Source organism: Tamandua tetradactyla, chromosome 24, assembly GCF_023851605.1.
Source record: "Tamandua tetradactyla isolate mTamTet1 chromosome 24, mTamTet1.pri, whole genome shotgun sequence".
NCBI lineage: Eukaryota > Metazoa > Chordata > Mammalia > Pilosa > Myrmecophagidae > Tamandua > Tamandua tetradactyla.
The window spans coordinates 44,134,530-44,151,605 of record NC_135350.1 but is presented as its reverse complement, the minus strand read 5'-3'; the positions used below and the strand labels follow the sequence as shown (position 1 = coordinate 44,151,605).

General features: G+C 34.0%; 1 protein-coding gene across 1 annotated transcript in view; it reads right to left on the bottom strand.

Moving 5' to 3' along the window:
- Window positions 1-17,076, bottom strand: part of LOC143668293 (helicase POLQ-like) — a 68,104-nt gene that overhangs the window by 39,870 nt on the left and 11,158 nt on the right. Inside the window, exons 4-8 of the mRNA XM_077142963.1 lie at window positions 16,738-16,883; window positions 13,376-13,615; window positions 9,550-9,691; window positions 9,088-9,192; window positions 920-1,142 (exon numbers count right to left, since the gene is read on the bottom strand). Coding sequence (XP_076999078.1) covers window positions 920-1,142; window positions 9,088-9,192; window positions 9,550-9,691; window positions 13,376-13,615; window positions 16,738-16,883 — 856 coding nt within the window. The remainder of the gene's footprint in view (window positions 1-919; window positions 1,143-9,087; window positions 9,193-9,549; window positions 9,692-13,375; window positions 13,616-16,737; window positions 16,884-17,076) is intronic.

Sequence of the window (17,076 nt, the reverse complement as noted above, 5' to 3'; positions counted from 1 at the left end):
AAAACACATACCAAAATTTCATATTAAAAAACCAGCTCTCTCTCTCTTTCTATATGCACATATGTATACATGTGCATTAATACATAAAAATGTTTGGAAGGATATGGTGGACTGTCAATAGTAGTAATCTAGGGACAGTAGAAAAGAGATTTACCTTTATGCAATTCTGAGGTCTGGGTTTTTCTTTTCTAAATGACATACAAATATTACTTTTCATTAAGTAAATAATAATGTAGGCATTAGAACAAAACACTATTCACTACCGTATAACAAATTCTACAATTTTAATAAGCAAAAAAAAGCATTTATACTATAGTTTCTATGGAAATAAACTTCAAGAAAAAATTAATTCTCTGTATTAAATTGAATTGTTAAGAGGACAGACTTTCTTTTAGTTTAGGTTCAGATCAACCTTATATACGAAATCCCTAACCTATGCATTTAAACAAATTAAATATGTAGACTTTCAAAATTACAATAAATAAATAAAATTTAGAAATAAAAAAGCAAGTTCCAGGATAATATAAATGATTTATGTTCAAAATTAAAAATATGAACTACCTATATGTATACATTATGCACTGACATGTAATATATAAACATGAACTGGAAAGATATTTACTAAACTTTCACTATTGATAGGATACTGAAATTTTTGTGCGATTGCTAGGGGAAGAGAGTGAGAGGAGGGGCAGCCATCTTTTTCTCCTTACATTTTTGTAGTTCTAAATTATTTGAGTAAATAAGAAAATACAGTTAAAACATTTCTCAACTTTTGACAGTTTATACGGTGTAAGGTGATAAAATAGGATTAATGTTAATATGAAATTAAAAATCAAATTTAAAGTAAAAAATATTTAATTTCCATTTTTTCTAGTGCTTTTTTCTTCAGATTAATGATATTTACATAAACTCTTACCCTTAAAAGAAGCTCGTCCCAACTTTGTGATAAGGAAATTATGTTGGAATTCTTCTTCAGACTTAGAAATAGTATCTTTTTGCAAAAGTCCCTTCTCTGTCAGGTATCTAAGTGATTCAACAGTTACCTCCCAGAGACCTTTTTCTTTCAACAAAATCTTCTGCTGAACACCAAGAAATGTGCCACTCAAAAAGTGATATATGTCACTAAGATTAGTTGCAATCTGAAACAATTAAAGACATCACTGAAGCATCTTCCTTAATTTAAGCATCACTTTGAATGGACATTAATCAAGATAATAGCTCATTCCCATGTCTTGTAGCTACTCAAATAAAAAATTAATATATGACCTACATACTCGTATATATAAAGATAATTTTATAATGGCATTTTCCAATTAAAAAATAAAACAATTTAAAGGAGAAGATAGCTATCATCTTCATGCTATTATGAAAACATTTATACATTTTCAAACACAAACTCCTTAGGCATTTGAAGAGCTTTTCCCCAACACCTCCAAAGCTGTATTCTCTCAGCTGACACCCCAAAGCTGTGTTCTCTCAGTTGATTCTGCAAATAATTAACTTTAACTCCTGCTCAGTTACCTTCAGAAAACCTCCCTTATGACCCCTTTCTACCCACCTATGAAAGCATCTTTTAGCTCTAAAAATTTTATTAATTACAAAAAAGGAAAGAAGACAAACATGTAGAAAATACTACTGGAAGTTTCAACTTCACTAAAACAGGATCAGGCAAAATTTTGCAGTGGAGCCTAAAATGTTACCTAAACATATATAGTAGTTTTCTACTATATTTTTTCTCTCTGCAGCTCTCATCTTTTTTTATTGTTTATCCACTGCCTTTTTCTCTTCCCTTCTTATTCACTATTTACAATGGCAATCCTAAGTAGTACTTAAAGTTTCATTTGGTATTCAAATGTAGACTCTGAATTAGAAAAATTTTACAGTAGCCAACTTTATATTTCTCTCTCTTATATTCCTAATAATGGTTCAACTGGAAAAATTAAGTAGTTATTTCATTAAATCAATGAAAGAGATAAAAATATTATGAGGCATAGACATTTTTATTGCTTCTCCCTCTTTTAATAAAAATCATTCTTAATATAATATTCACTTAGATTAAAATTATATTTTTAAAATCTAAAATCTAAAATGTCAAACCCAAGTTTTGACATAGTGATTTAAACCACTGTGCCAGCCTTCATCTACGGCCTCTCCAGTTCTCAAAGCTGGATATCCACTGATACCTCAACCTGCAAGTTCATCTGTGCCCAACTCCAAAGCCAATCCACTGATTAATTCAAGTATTTACTGAGGGCCAACTACATACCAAGCATTGTGCTAGGTGCTGAGATTCAGTGATAAATGAAAATAAAAGTGGACCCTGCTTTCACAGAGCTTACATTCCAGAGTGATGAGAATGGGAGAGAGTGTAAAGTTAATAACCAAATTATTGTACTAACAAGAATATAATTACAAACTAATAAGTGCTATTAAAAAAAGGAATGGGGTCCTAGAAAAGCACAGACTAGACTCAGACTAGAGGAAGGCTTCCCTAAGGAAGCAAAACAGTTAAGCTAAGATTTGATGACTGAGCGGTAGTTAACAAGACAAAGGGATGGAAGGAAAGTGAAATTGAGGATAGGGAGGGAAGATGGGAGAGTTCTAGGCTTAGGGAACACTGGGGTAGAAGAGAGCACAGAAAGTCTGAGAAACTAAACTTAAAGGCCACTGTAGGTCTGGAGTGCAAAGTGCAAGAGAGCTGGTAAGAGATGAGGCTGGAGAGATTGGCAGAGGCCACATCTACTGCAGTAGACCATAAGAAATTTGGCCTTCATGCTAAAATCAGTGGGAAATCACTGACATATTTTAAACAGAAAAATTATATAATCAGATGTGCATTTAGAAAACATAGTTCTTGTGTTACTTGGAGGGGATGTGGGATGGCAGGGCAGAGTGGATGAAAGGAAACAAGCTGGGAGACTACTGCAGCATTGCAGGCAAGAAACTGTAGTAGCATGGTCCAGAAAGGGGGAGTACAAACATATGGCCCAAAGCAGCCTACATAACCTACCTCTGCTAGCCCCTTCCACAACTAGAGCCCTGTTGTGAACCCCTACCCTAAGGGACAGTGGGAACCCTGAGGCCTATTCTCCTCAGGACTGGGTCCAGTAGCTCAAGTTCTGCCACTTACGGAACGCCTTGGATGACAACTGCCTACGTGCTTGCTTTCTTTTTTTATAATTACATTCACCAAAGATATTGGTCTGAAGTTTTCTTATATTTTTGTCTAGTTTTGGTATCAATGTAATGGTGGTCTCATAAAGTGAGATAAAAGAATATGTGTATGACTAGTTTTATTTCTTCCTTCAATGTCTGATAAAATTCAACAGTGAGGTCAACTGGGCTAAAGGTTTTTGTAGGAGGTTTTTAACTGTAAATTCAGTTATATTAATCCCTATATATAGGGATTACTCAGATTTTCTATTTCTTCTTGAGTCAATTTTAGGAATCTGTGTCTTTCAAGAATTTTGTCAATTTAAGGTAATGAATTCACTTCATAGTATACTTATTTAAGGATAATCATTTACATCATTTACATTTCATTATATTGAAATTATGTCCCTCTTTCATTCTCCTTTTTTTTTTTTTTTTTTGGTATGGGCAGGCTCTCCAGGAATCACACCTGGGTCTCTGGCATGGCAAGCAAGAATTCTGACACTGAGCCACTGTTGCACTGCCCTTATTCTTTTTTATAAAGCAGTTTTGAGATATAATCACATATCATACAATTCAAAGTATACAATCAATGGCTTTTAGTATAATCACAGAGTTGAACATTTATCACCACAATCAATTTTAGAACATTGATTACTCCAAAAAGAAAAGCATTATATCCCTTTTGTAGTCACATTCCAATCCCTCTATCTTTCCCCAGCTCTATATAGCTACTAATCTAATTCTGCCTCTATAAATTTATATTTACCTTTAATATAAAAGGACTCATACTAAAATATTACTGTCAGTTACAGTCCATAGTTTCAGTAGGTGTACTTTTTCCCATATACTACCCCAGTACTAACACTTTGTATTAGTGTCTACATTTGTCATAATGCATGCAAGAGAACTTTTATATTATGTACAGTCCATCATTCACAACAGGGTTCACTGTGTTTTATAGTCCCATATTTTTAATTCTAACTTTCCTTCTAGTAAAATGCATGAGTTTTCTTTTCAGTCTGCAGAATTCCTTTTAGTATTTCTTGTAGGGCAGGTCTCTTGTTGATGAACTCTCTCAGTTTCTGTTTAACTTTGAATGTTTAAAATTTTCCCTTTGTTCTAGTTTGCTAACTGCTGGAATGTGATATACTAGAAATGGAACAACTTTTATAAAGGTGAATTTATTAAGTTGCAAGTGTATAGTTTAAGATGTGAAAATGTCCCAATTAAAGCAAGTCTATAAAAATGTCCATATTAAGGCACCAACAAGAGGTTACCTTCACTCAAGAAAGGTCGATGAAGTTGGGGTTTCTTTCTCAAATGGAAAGGCACATGGCGAACATGGCGATGTCTATCTTTCTCTTGAGGCTTCCTGTTTCATGAAGCTCCTCCAGGGATGTTTCCCTTCTTTATGTCCAAAGGTCTGTGGCTGACTGGGCTCTGTGGTTCTCGGGACTCTGAAGCTTTTTCCAAAATAGTTCCTCTTTTAATGGATTCCAATAAACTAATCAAGACCCTCCTGGAATCTCACATCTCCCTCTAATCAAAGGCTAATACTCACAACTAGGCATGTCACATCTCTGTGGATATAGTATAATCAAGTTCCCAATGTATAGTACTGAATAGGAATTAAAAGAAATGGCTGCCTTCATAAGATGGGTAAGGATTAAAACATGGCTTTTCTAGGGTACATAATCCTTTCAAACCAACCCACCCTCATTTTGGAAGTACAATTTTGCTGGATAAAGAATTCTTGGCTGGCAATTCTTCTCCTTCGGTATCTTAAATATACGATACCACTACCTTCTTGCTTCAAGGGTTTCCAATGAGAAATTGGAACTTAGTCTTACTGTGGTTCCCTTGTATGGGACAAATTACTTTTCTCTTGCTTTTAGGATTCTCTCCTTGGCATTTAACATTTGGATTAGCATGTGTCTTGTGTTTGGCATACACTGTACTTCTTGGACATCTATATTTATGTCTTACATAAGAATTGGGAAATTTCAGTCATTATTTCCTAAATATTCTTTCTACCCCTTTTCCCTTCTTTTCTCCTTCTGGGACATTTGTGATGCATATTTTTGTATGCTTTGTGTTGTCATTCAAATCCATGAAACCCTGCTATAATTTTTTCCCTTCTTTTATTTGTTCTTCTGTCTGCAAAATTCCAGTTGTCCTGTCTTCTAGCTCACTGATTCTTTCTTCGCCAGCTCAAATCTGCTGCTGTATACCTTTAGTGCATTTTTAATCTCGTCTATTGTGTATTTCATTAACATAATTTGCTGTTTCTTTTTATACTTTTCAAATTCTTTATGCTCATCCAGTGTCTTTGTACCATCTTTTCTCTTTAACCATATTTTCCTTCATCTCCTTGAATTGATTTAGGAGACTTGTTTGAACATCGCTAATTAGTTTTCTCAAATTCTGCATCTCCTCTGAAGTTTTAATTTGTTCCTTTGACTGGGCCATACATTACTGTTTCTTAGTATGGTTTGTAATTTTTTATTGATGTCTTGGCATCTCACTTTCTTGATGAGTTTACTTTGAAGGTCAGTTTCTCCCTCTTTTGTAAGCTGTTTATTAGCTTTCTCTTAAGGTTTGTCTTTGATACTTAGTTCAACTTATTTGAGATCTTTAGAACTGCACGCTGAAAACTGATCAGATTTTTCCAGGTCTTCTTCCTCTGATTCTTGTCCTCAATATGCACGTCAGTTTTTAAGATTGCATTATTTGCGCAACTGTTTCACCCCCAGGAGAAAGCTTCCTTTCCTCTGTTCTTTCCTTGGGAATTTTGATCTGTTCTGTTTTGTTTTGCCTCTACAGTTTTTGTTTTTACACACACTTTTTATTGCCTCTAGCTGCTTTTACCTGGTGAGCAAATTCTGGGAGAAGGGTCACCACAGAGAGGATTTTTCCAAGCCACTATTTACCAACAAAGGACCCACAAAAGGGGTACAGACCAGCTCCAAAGAGCTATAGGGAAAGGGCGCTAAAGGACACCAGTAGCCTTTTTGATGCCTCCTTGAAGCTGTGCTTTCCTGGCCTGCCCAACAGATGGCGATCTTCTGTAAACTGTTCCCCACAGCCCTACAGGAGTACTGTGTCTATAAATGTTCACCATCTCTGCTCCTTTCTGGAGTGGGGTTGAAACAATGGCTATTTCAATCCCTGTCTGGGGCAGGCTGAAATAGTAACTCAGCACCAGGACCCAGCAATCCGAATTACCTAATTAAAAGCATGATCAGTGTTCAGCTGTGTACCCCATCTCCTACCCCATTCTTAAGGAACAGGACTTCCACATCCCTCTCCATCTGCAGCAATCAGCTAGGGACAACCCAAGGTGGCATGCCTTGAAAGTGGGGGCCTTGAGAGTGGGAGCAGCTGGAAGCAGCTGTGGAGTGAGCTATTCACAGTTCTTTACCAGTTTCTTAGCCTCTTCCTCTCGCTCTTCCATGTATGCTGTACAGTCCTTTCCTGGCCTTCAGAGTCCCAGAAGACTTCCAGTTGTTCCTGCCTTCTCACTACATGTTTTGGAGGAGGAGTGAGTCCTGGAGCTCCCTACTCCATCATCTTCCCTAGAAACCTCCCCTCTTTTATTCCTGGTATTAGTAATTTATATGTTCTTTCCTTTTTTCTTGATCAGTCCAGCTAGAGGTTTTATCAACATTGTTATCTTTTCATAGAACTAGCTTGTAGTTTCATGATTTTTTTCCTATTGTCTATTTTCTCTCTCATTAATTTCTGCTCTTATTTTCTTCCTTCTATTTACTTTGGGTTTAATTTGCACTTTTTTTTTTTTTTAGTTTTAGGTAAAACTTATTAAATCACTGACTTAGGAATTTTCTTGTACTCTAATGAGAATTTAGAGCTATAACTTTCCCTCTAAGTACTTCTTTAGCTGCATCCCACCGATTTTGATATATATATTTTTTCATTTTCATTACTTTCAAATTATTTTTAATTTCTCTTGTGATTCCTTCTTTGATGATGGGTCAATGTGTTTTGTTTAATTTCTAAATATTTAGGGATTTTCTTGATATCTTTCTATTATTGATTTATAATTCTGTTGCCATTAGAAACCATATTCTATATGATTTCAATTGTTTAAAATTTAAGGGGAAAAGAAGTATAACAAATAAAACATCAGTGGCTGAGAGAATTCAAATAGAGTTGAGAGGCTATTCTGGAGGCCACGCTTACACAAGCTTCAGTTAGACATTGATACTTACTATAACTTGCCGAACCCCAATCAAAACCATTCCTGCCAATCTTAAAGAATACTTACAGCATTATATAAGATTCTACAAAGGTTCCATGCACTAGGGTAACTTTCCAAAACCTATAACTTTCAGATGAGTCCCTAGAACCAGAGAAGTCCTGAAATGCAGAGGGCCAGCCTTTCCAGAATATCAACTAGTTCCATGCCCCTATCCCATATTACTGTCAGCCCCGCCCAACATGAAAAAGTTAGAATGGGCGTAGCCTAAATATCTCTAAAGAGTGGGAGAAGGATCAAAGGTGATGATAGAGTTATACAGAGAAGATTGAGTATGAGTATGAGTGCGGAATCATTATATCAATAGTTTTTAGTCTCTACCTTAGAGCAGCTAGAAATCAATACCTAAAATTGTGGAACTGTAACCCATACCAAACTTTAAAATCTCTTATATAAGTACTTATTAAAATATATTTGGAAATGTATTGCTTTTTTTTGCATACATTTTATATTTCATTAGAAAAAAAATTATTGAGACTTGTTTTATGGTCCAAAATATGGTCTATCTTGTTGAGTTCCCCCTATGCACTTGATGAATATTCCACAGGTACAATGATGCACAGGCTAGCAAGTCAGGAGCTTAAATTATAGTCTCACTTTAATCATGATGAGTTGAATGATCCTGAACAAATACCAATTCCTTGGGTATGTCTCTAAAATATGTGTGTTAGAGTAGACAATTTCTCTAATTTATTAATCATTGGCAACACTCTTAACCAACATGTTTATGACATTATACATAGATTACTATAATTGCTTCCAGATCATTCTTACAATATTATATACTATTATTATCCCCTCTCTAGAGCTATATAGTATCTAGTCCATTCACTGTAGCTCCACAACATCTTAACATCTTAAGCTTTCTTATCTTTCATTCTAATTGTATGGAATGGCTTCTTCCTTCTGCTTATCTAAAACCTATGGCTCCAGGTCCTTCAATATTCAGGACTATCTTTTCTTTTACGCATAGTCTTTCATCCTTTTAAATTATTTGTAAGGCAATCAAGTCTTGCCCTGTGACACCTTTTATTTATCAGTTATCTTTTGTGTTTTCATTTAAACTGTATGATGGGTTAAGAGCATGGTACTAAAATTAGATAAGGCTCGATTTAAATCCTGATTTTGCCACTTTTTAGCTCAGTGACTTTGGGTAAATCATTTAACAAAAGAATGATTCATAAAAAGAGAGTTAATTTCTAATCTTAGAAAAAGCATTTTCCCATTGTGTCTCCCTCATTTGTTCTTTTTTTTTTTTTAAGTTCCTGCCTTAAAAGGCTATAGTGACCTCACTAATATTTGTAATATTCCAGAATGGTCACAGTACTACAGGTAAACCGTATCTTTAATAAGGGTGGAGGTGTTGGATTATTTCACATCAGGACCTGTATCTTCACGTTTCCTTGTGTCCTACAGTATCTACCAAAGTTCCTTACTTGTAATGGATGCCCAATTATTATTTGTTGAATTTTTCATATTCTCAAAGACCTATAAATGCCCACATAAATCTAGATTCAGATTTGTCATAACACAGATTCTTCATTTCTACATTAGGTTAGAATAAATGTTTCTTTCATACTTTGTAATCTGTCTAACTTTTTGCACTCTATTATTTTAGATGATGGTATAACATTGAAAATTCTGAAAAATACCTTCAATCCAATCAAAGAGAGAAATAAAGTTTGAATCCCTTTGTTGAATTCTTGAATAAGATGGCTATAACAGTTTTCCAATGGGCTGCTTATTAATTCCAATACCTATAAAAGTTGAAACAATATTATGTTTTGTGTTATCATAAAAATAATATTTCATATAAAAATTTTATGATGGCATAAATCTTGTGGTGGCAGGTGGGAGAAAAACACAAAACACAAAAGAATAAGAATTTATTACTTATGAAAACAGAAGTACAATAATAGGGGAAAGCATTTTTTTCATTGTATGTCTGAAATACAAAAGTATTCAAACTACTCTTTCTAATGTTCCATAATCTAGGAGACAAAAACATCATTTACAGGAACATTAATATTAATATTTAAACAATAACCTCACCAAAGGGTTAGACCAAAGAGCAGGAAAAAGAAGCCAAAACAAACCACCAACCAGATTATTACCTGCTGCTTGTCTTTTTCTTGCAATATAAGGATACTCTCCCCAACAGAATCTATTCCAGCACGGCCAGCTCTGCCAATCATCTGTTTATATTGATTTCTCTTTAAAAATTCTTTAGCAACATACGGTGCTCTTAAGATAACTCTATGGAATTGACAAAATTAATTAAAAGTGACACTCCATCCATAGCAATAGCACCTATTTTTTAAACTTTTAATTTCATTATATCTATGCCATTAACTAAAAATAATAGGTTATTACTATTTCTCAAAAATCTATGCTAACTTAGGTTTCATATATACATTTTCTATAACTCTTATAAAACTCTTGGTAATAATATCCACCTGTACCCCTCTTTTTATAAGGTGGTTAACTGAAGCTCAAATTAAGTGGCTTATTCCAAACCACAGAGTTAGTAAGTACCAGAACCATTATTTGAACACAAGTGTATCTAGCTGCAACATTTTAGATCAATCTAGTATACCAGTAATTTCCAAAATATTTTAATTTTATACTCATAAGTGAAAAAACGTGACCATGCATCACTAATACATGCATTTATACATACATATATATTTTCATTGTAAAAGTTTTACCTTTACACAGTCGTTTTCAAGAATCAAGCCTACTAGAACACAGCGCAACAGTTTTAGCCACTCTAATACACCATAAACTAAAATGGGATACCTATATAATGCATAAGAATAGCCTCCAGGATAACTTCCTGACTCTGAAATCTCTCAGCTACTAAAACTTTATCTTGCAATATAAAGTATCTTGCAATATAAAATTTATCTTGCAATATAAAATTTATCTTGCAATATAAATTTTATATTTATAAAATATAAAACCTTTCTTCCCCCTTTTGGTCAAGAAGGTTTTCTCAATCTCATGATGCCTGGTCCCAACTCATCCCAGGATTCTGTCCCATGCTGCCAGGGAGATTTACACCTCTGGGAGTCATGTCTCACATAGGGGGGAGAGCAGTGAATTTACCTGCTGAGTAAATTTATCTACCTCTACAGAGAGAGGCCACATCTGAGCAACAAAGAAGGTTCTCTGGGGGTGACTCTTAGGCATTATTTTAAGTAGGCTTAGTTTCTCCTTTGCAGGAATAAGTTTCATAGGGGCAAATCCCAAGATCAAGGGCTCAGCCTATTGATTTGGTGGTCTCCACTGCTTGCAAGAATATGAGAAATTCTCCAAATAGGGAAGTCTAATATTTCCTGTTTTTTCCCCAGTCTCCCAAGGGGACTTTGCAAATACTTCTCTATTCACTGCCCACCTTCTTTATTTACTGCCTATATACATATTTTTAACACTCCTCTTTCCTCCCTTCTTGCATCACCTTCCCCCTCCCCATAACCTCTAATGTGCTATTTCTGTGAATGTGCTATTTCTAGTCATCTCTTATAAGTGCTATCACACAATTTTTGTCCTTAAGTTTCTGCTTATTTCATTGATCATAATGTTTACAAAGTTCTTCAATGTTGAAACATGTCTTATAATTTCATTTTTTTCTTATGGCTGAACAATATTCCATTACGTGTATATGACGCATTTTGTTTATCCATGCATTTGTTGCATGGAAACTTGGGTTGTTTCCAGCTTTTGGCTATTGAGAATAATACTGCTACAAACAATGGTGTACACATATCTGAGATCCTGATTTCACTCTCCTTGGGTACATATCTTGAAGTGGGGTTGCTGGGTCATATGGTAATTCTATAATGAACTTTTTGAGGAACCCACATATTGTACTCTTGTCAAAAATTATCTGGCTATAAATGTGTCAGTCTATTTCTGGACTTTCACTTCTGTTCCACTGACCTACTTGTCTACCTTTGTGCAGTTACCACAACGTTCTGATTACCGTCACTTTGTAAAACAACTTGAATTCAGGAAGTGTGAGTCCTCCAACACTATTCTTTTACAAGACAGTTTTGGTAATTTGGGGTCCTTTGCAGTTTCATATAAATTTGAGGATCATTCTGCCCATTTCAATATGTGTGTTTATTTATGGATTTATATTATTTTGAACTATACGAAATCAGACTTTAACAGTTTTTGACGTATAAAAATGATGATTTCAATCTTGCTCACTTATACAGAAGTCTGTGGTCAGCTTTCCTATTCAAAGACAAGAGAAAACCTATGTCATTTACCTACACTAATTAACCTACTCTTTTTTACTCATAAATCTTAATAACAGCCAAGATTACCAACTGACATAAAGACAAATAACAAGAGTATATAGAATAAATGACTACAGAAGCAGATAATACAGGTGGCAGAAGAAAACTCTTAAAAAAATTCAAATTATTACCCACAGAGACACTCCAGATGATGTTCTATTCACAACAGGTGAACAGACGATGTAAGGAAGAAAAAATAAAAAATAAGAGAGATCTTATAAATTCTAACATTTTAAAAATTCAATAGAAGAACTGAATAATGAATTAATGCAGTTAAAAACTAATCTTGTTATATGGAAAGTAAAGTTAAAGAAATCACATAGCCCAAACAGACAGAAAATATTTAAGAAAAGTTTCAAAGAAATGAAAACTCAATCCAAGATACCTCAAATCTAACTGAAGTTGTAAATGCAAAAAACAGAGACAACAGAAGGAAGAAAAACATCTCAAGAAATAATTTTTCTCTCCAAATGTCTGAAAAATTAAAAACTTTTAAATCAGTGAAAGAGGCTGAAAATAAAATGGAAAAATATATACTTGACCAAAAAAGAAATTGCAAACCAAATATTCAAATCATTAAATGAGAAACAGAGGGATTTATTATATTGATAAAAGGTACAATTCAGGCAACAAGGTATTTGTACTAAATCTTTGCATACATACTTTTGAAATATATACGCAAAAACTTTCAGAAATGCAAATAAGGAGAAACTGACAAAACTGTAATTATAGTGGCAGACTAACACCCACACCAAAATTGACAGATTAAGGAATGAAAAGTAGTAAGAAAATAGAGGAACTGATAATACCATTAACAACTGTTATCTCATTGAGATACATAGTACTTCATAACCAAGAGAAAAACATATATTTTAACACTTAACGGAAGTCTTATAAAAGTTGATCACTTGGATGCATAGGTGGTTCAGTGGTAGAATGCTTGCTCGCCTTCCATGCAGGAGACCCAGGTTTGATTCCCGAACCACACACCTACCCCTACTCCCATCCCCAAAACTGACCACTTATTAAGAAAACACCCAGAAGTCACAAACTGTAAAGAGCAGAAATCAATTACATGGGCCAAAAGCTTTGGTAGTAACTGAAAAGTTAGAAGAGGATCTGCCCTAAAAAAAAAAATACCAGACCCAAGTGGCTATTTAATGGATGAGTCTTCCAAGTGTGCAAGAAAATTCCTATGTTAAACTCATATCATAGAAAAAGATGAAATGCTGGCCTTCTATATAACATATATAATCAACATGTATAATCAATAATTCTATATAACATGTATAATCAACATGACATCAAAAAGATGGGGGGCAGGCAACAGTGGCTCAGTGGCAGAATTCTTGCCTGCCATGCCAGAGACCCGGGTTTGATTTTCTGAGCCTGCCCATGCCAAAAACAAACAAACAAAAACACCCAGGTGGGGAGAGCACAAAAGAAAGAAATCTGCTAACATTATTTTTCATTAAAATATTAAAAGAAATAAAGGAAACAATCAACTTAGCAAATGCTGAAAAATCATTTGATAAATTCTCAATCACTACTGAGAAATAGTACAACAACAAAACTCCTTGCAAGCTTGTAACTGAAAAGTTTTGAGCCTGGTCAACAGTAACTTGTATCTTACCTTCTAGCTGGTAGATTGACACCTGCTGCTAGGGTGGATGTGCAGGTAAAAAGACAAAGAACTCCTGAGGAATAGGCTTCCTCCAAGAGCTTCCTTTCATCACTGGTCAAACCACTATGGTGATAGGCAATTCCAAACGGTATAGTACGCTTTAACACAGGACACAGATGGCCACCGCTGATACTCTTCAAGTTCTTCAGCACCTCACATTTCTCTTTTTCTCTGTGTTTTGGATATTCCCTAGGAAAAAAGATCTGTTAGAAATAAAAAACCCTGATCTTATAGTGACTAAGTGTCTAGCTTTTCAATTTCAGTAGATGCTACATAAACATTTTTTTTAATGTTTCACATTTGTATTGATATAAGTACATAACACGTTCTCAGAATTTGGATTCTGACTTCATTAACTATTAAGTAGTCTTTTAAAATCTTTTTCTGGATCTCTGAGCCCTGTGAAAATCTGATCAAAGCAATGGAAAAAATACAAATATTCACATGAACACTCTCCTTTGTACGTAATTTTGGAGGGTGTATGGACTTTCTGAAGTTTATTCCTGTACTTCCTTTGAAACATGAATACCAGATTTAGACCCTTGTTCTATGTTTGTTTATTCACTAGAACACACATATTTATTGAAGTTGGTTTGTTTTATTTTAAAGCATTAACTTCATTCTCTGAAGAAGGAAACATTTATATTACTAAATCATAATTATACCATGTAAAACATTAACTGTCTAAAAAGTAGCATTCTAGAAGCCTCAATAATCTACAATGTCTTTGTATCGAGAAGCACCTATTATTATAAATTCCTTTTTAAAAATAGAAAGACTAAAACTAATTGATTATAGAGCAACAAATCCTCAACACAGCAGAAAACAAATATAATTTAAGATACAAAAATATAGTACACATAAATCTTTGTTTTAATCTGCCTCATGGAAAGAAAAGGGCATTCTGGCTAGTATTGACTGCAGAAAGCCAATAATTTCATAAGATGAGAAAAGTGAAGTAAAGAGACAAAGAAAAATGAGGAATTAAGAAGAAAGTGGTAAAGAGGCATCACCAAGAATTTACAAGTGATAGCTGAGTAAGGAGCAGGAGATAATTCTGCTGTTGCTATTTTCCAGCCTATAAGTGACGGCCCAGAAAGGGAGGTACAGAACCCTTCTCAAGGAATTAAATTTTATATGGGGTGAGAATATGGATAATCACATGATTTTTGAGAATGGAGACATTATTTATAATGGACCATATCAGATATAGTTATATGAGGAAGGGTTTTAAGAGAGACGTGGATCTGAGCTGGGTTTTGTAAAATGGGTGGTGAGTTTAGAGAGGTGGAAATAAAGGGACAGGGAAGCATATTCTTGACAGAGGGTAAAGCATTATCAAAGGTATGAAAACAGGAGGGTCAACGCGTAAGTAAGAAACAGAAGTAGTTAATTTTATATGAGCATACGGTAAATGAAAAGTAGGAGAAATAACTATGGAAAAATAGATTGGGTCATATCAGTTTGAATTCCAGGCTAAGAAGCACTGAGATATCATTTAGATTTTTAGGAACAGTATTATAACCAGAGCTATTACAGCTGTCAGCAAATAGTGTTAAAAGACATTCTTAACTGGGAAGGCAAAAGTAATAATAGCTACAAAAATAATAATTTTCTTTGAGATTAAAACAATCACTTGAGAAAAATCTGCTTTAGTCTCTGCACTTCAATAGAAACAGGCATATTCTATTGCCCAGGTAACTTTACTATGCCTGTTAACTTCAAAGTTTATGGTAAATAGGCAAATAAGATTCACATTGATATCCCAACACCAAGAAATCATGTTTTAAAGTCAAAGTTGATGTTATAACTTAGTTGGCCTTAGATTGATTTCATATACATATAAATTACAGAATAATATAAAAAAGGATTCTCTGGACATGACTAAACATGTTAGCCACAGTCACCAAAAAAGGGGGTAAAATTATACTCAGAACACTTAGCTTAGGAGAGCAGGAAATTATACGGAAAATATTTTTAAAGGAAATTTTCCTTCAGAAAGTCAATAAGAAAAAAATTAAGCCCAAAATACAAACTCCTATCTCTTTAGAAAGTATCAGGTTTCATTACAGTTCATTAACTAAGGATTTTGGAGAACCACATTTTAATTGCTTCAATACTGAACACCAATAATTATGATCCAAATAAATTATTATTATCAAAAAGCAAAATAAGTCAAAAGTATAATTAACATATCAATATCCCAGTCAAATTTTAGTATCTAAATTTCCCCATCACTTAATTAGCGCTAAATTATGTTAAATTATTCTAATAAAATGAAAGAGATGTTCTCAGAATACTTTAATAATTTAATTTCATTAGGTTTTAATAATTAATATCATCTTGTAAAAGCAGATTATAAGTACTGAAATGGAAAGCTCCTTGACCTTATCACAAACATTTGTACCTCTGTGCCATTCAATAAATTTAATTCTATTTTAGACCATACTCATGGCCAGGATGGGAAGGGGAGGGGGGAGGTGGGGGATGACTAGATTGAATCTAGAATAGTGGCTTATAAATAATGATATAACACTAGCTAAGGGGCCAAAACGAAGACTCAAAAAAAAACAGTAAAATTACACATGGGACCTACAAATAGGTGCAGAAAAAAATGAAATGGTTAGTACCTAAATTCACTTTATATTTACATCTATCAGATGAGCTAATATTAAAATACCATAGAGCTAATATTAAATACGATAGAGCTAATATTAAAATACCATAAAATTAAGAATAACATTCTTAATTACTTAAGAAATTCAATTTAAATGCTCACCCAATGTAAGTATAAAGTTTATTAAGAAAACAAAGCCAATGTTGTCTGAAGAGAAGGTTAAGATGAAAATGTGATTTGTACTCACAGAGATCAAGTGATTATTATTCCTGATCTTCTAAGCCAGTGGTTCCTAACCATGGCTCTATGTTGAACTACCTGGGGATCGTTACAAAATAGTGATGCCTGGGTCCCACCCCAAGAGATGCTGATTTGTCAAGGATATAGCCTGGGTATTTTTAAAAGCTCCTGAGATGATTCTTTCTGCAATCAAGGTTTAGAATCACTGGTCTAAGTGGTGATATTAGTCAATACTCTCTCACTTGTAGCCTTAGAATTTTTCTCTGGCTATCTGACATATGTGAATATCAGTTATGCTTTCTGTTCTTCAGTGGCAGGGTCTTAAGAATCTTGTATAACATGTTAATATTATGTTCTGTAAGTTGCTGAATAAACAGAATACACAGCAGAAAACCATGCAAGGCATTTTCAAAATAAAACAGAATAGAATGACATTTTAGAAAGATGAACACACTTGCTTAAAAACTTGCATATCATTTCCGCTACATTTTCACAGTTCTTCTTAGTGGGACAAAAAACTAAGCAGGAATAAATGGGAATAACTTCTGTCACCAACGCTACCAAGTGATCAGGATCCATTTTTTTCAGGGTATCAGGATACTGCAAAATAACAGGACAAAGGAATAAGAAAGTAACTACTTAGTCTGTCATTTTCTTATGAGTGTGATTTGAAAGGTAAGTAAATAACTGTAAGTTTGAACTTAATAAATCTGATCACTTAAAAGAAAAAAATGAAAAAATACATTACATATAAAAACATTAAGTCCTACTTTTCTCTTAGTTATTAGGGTTT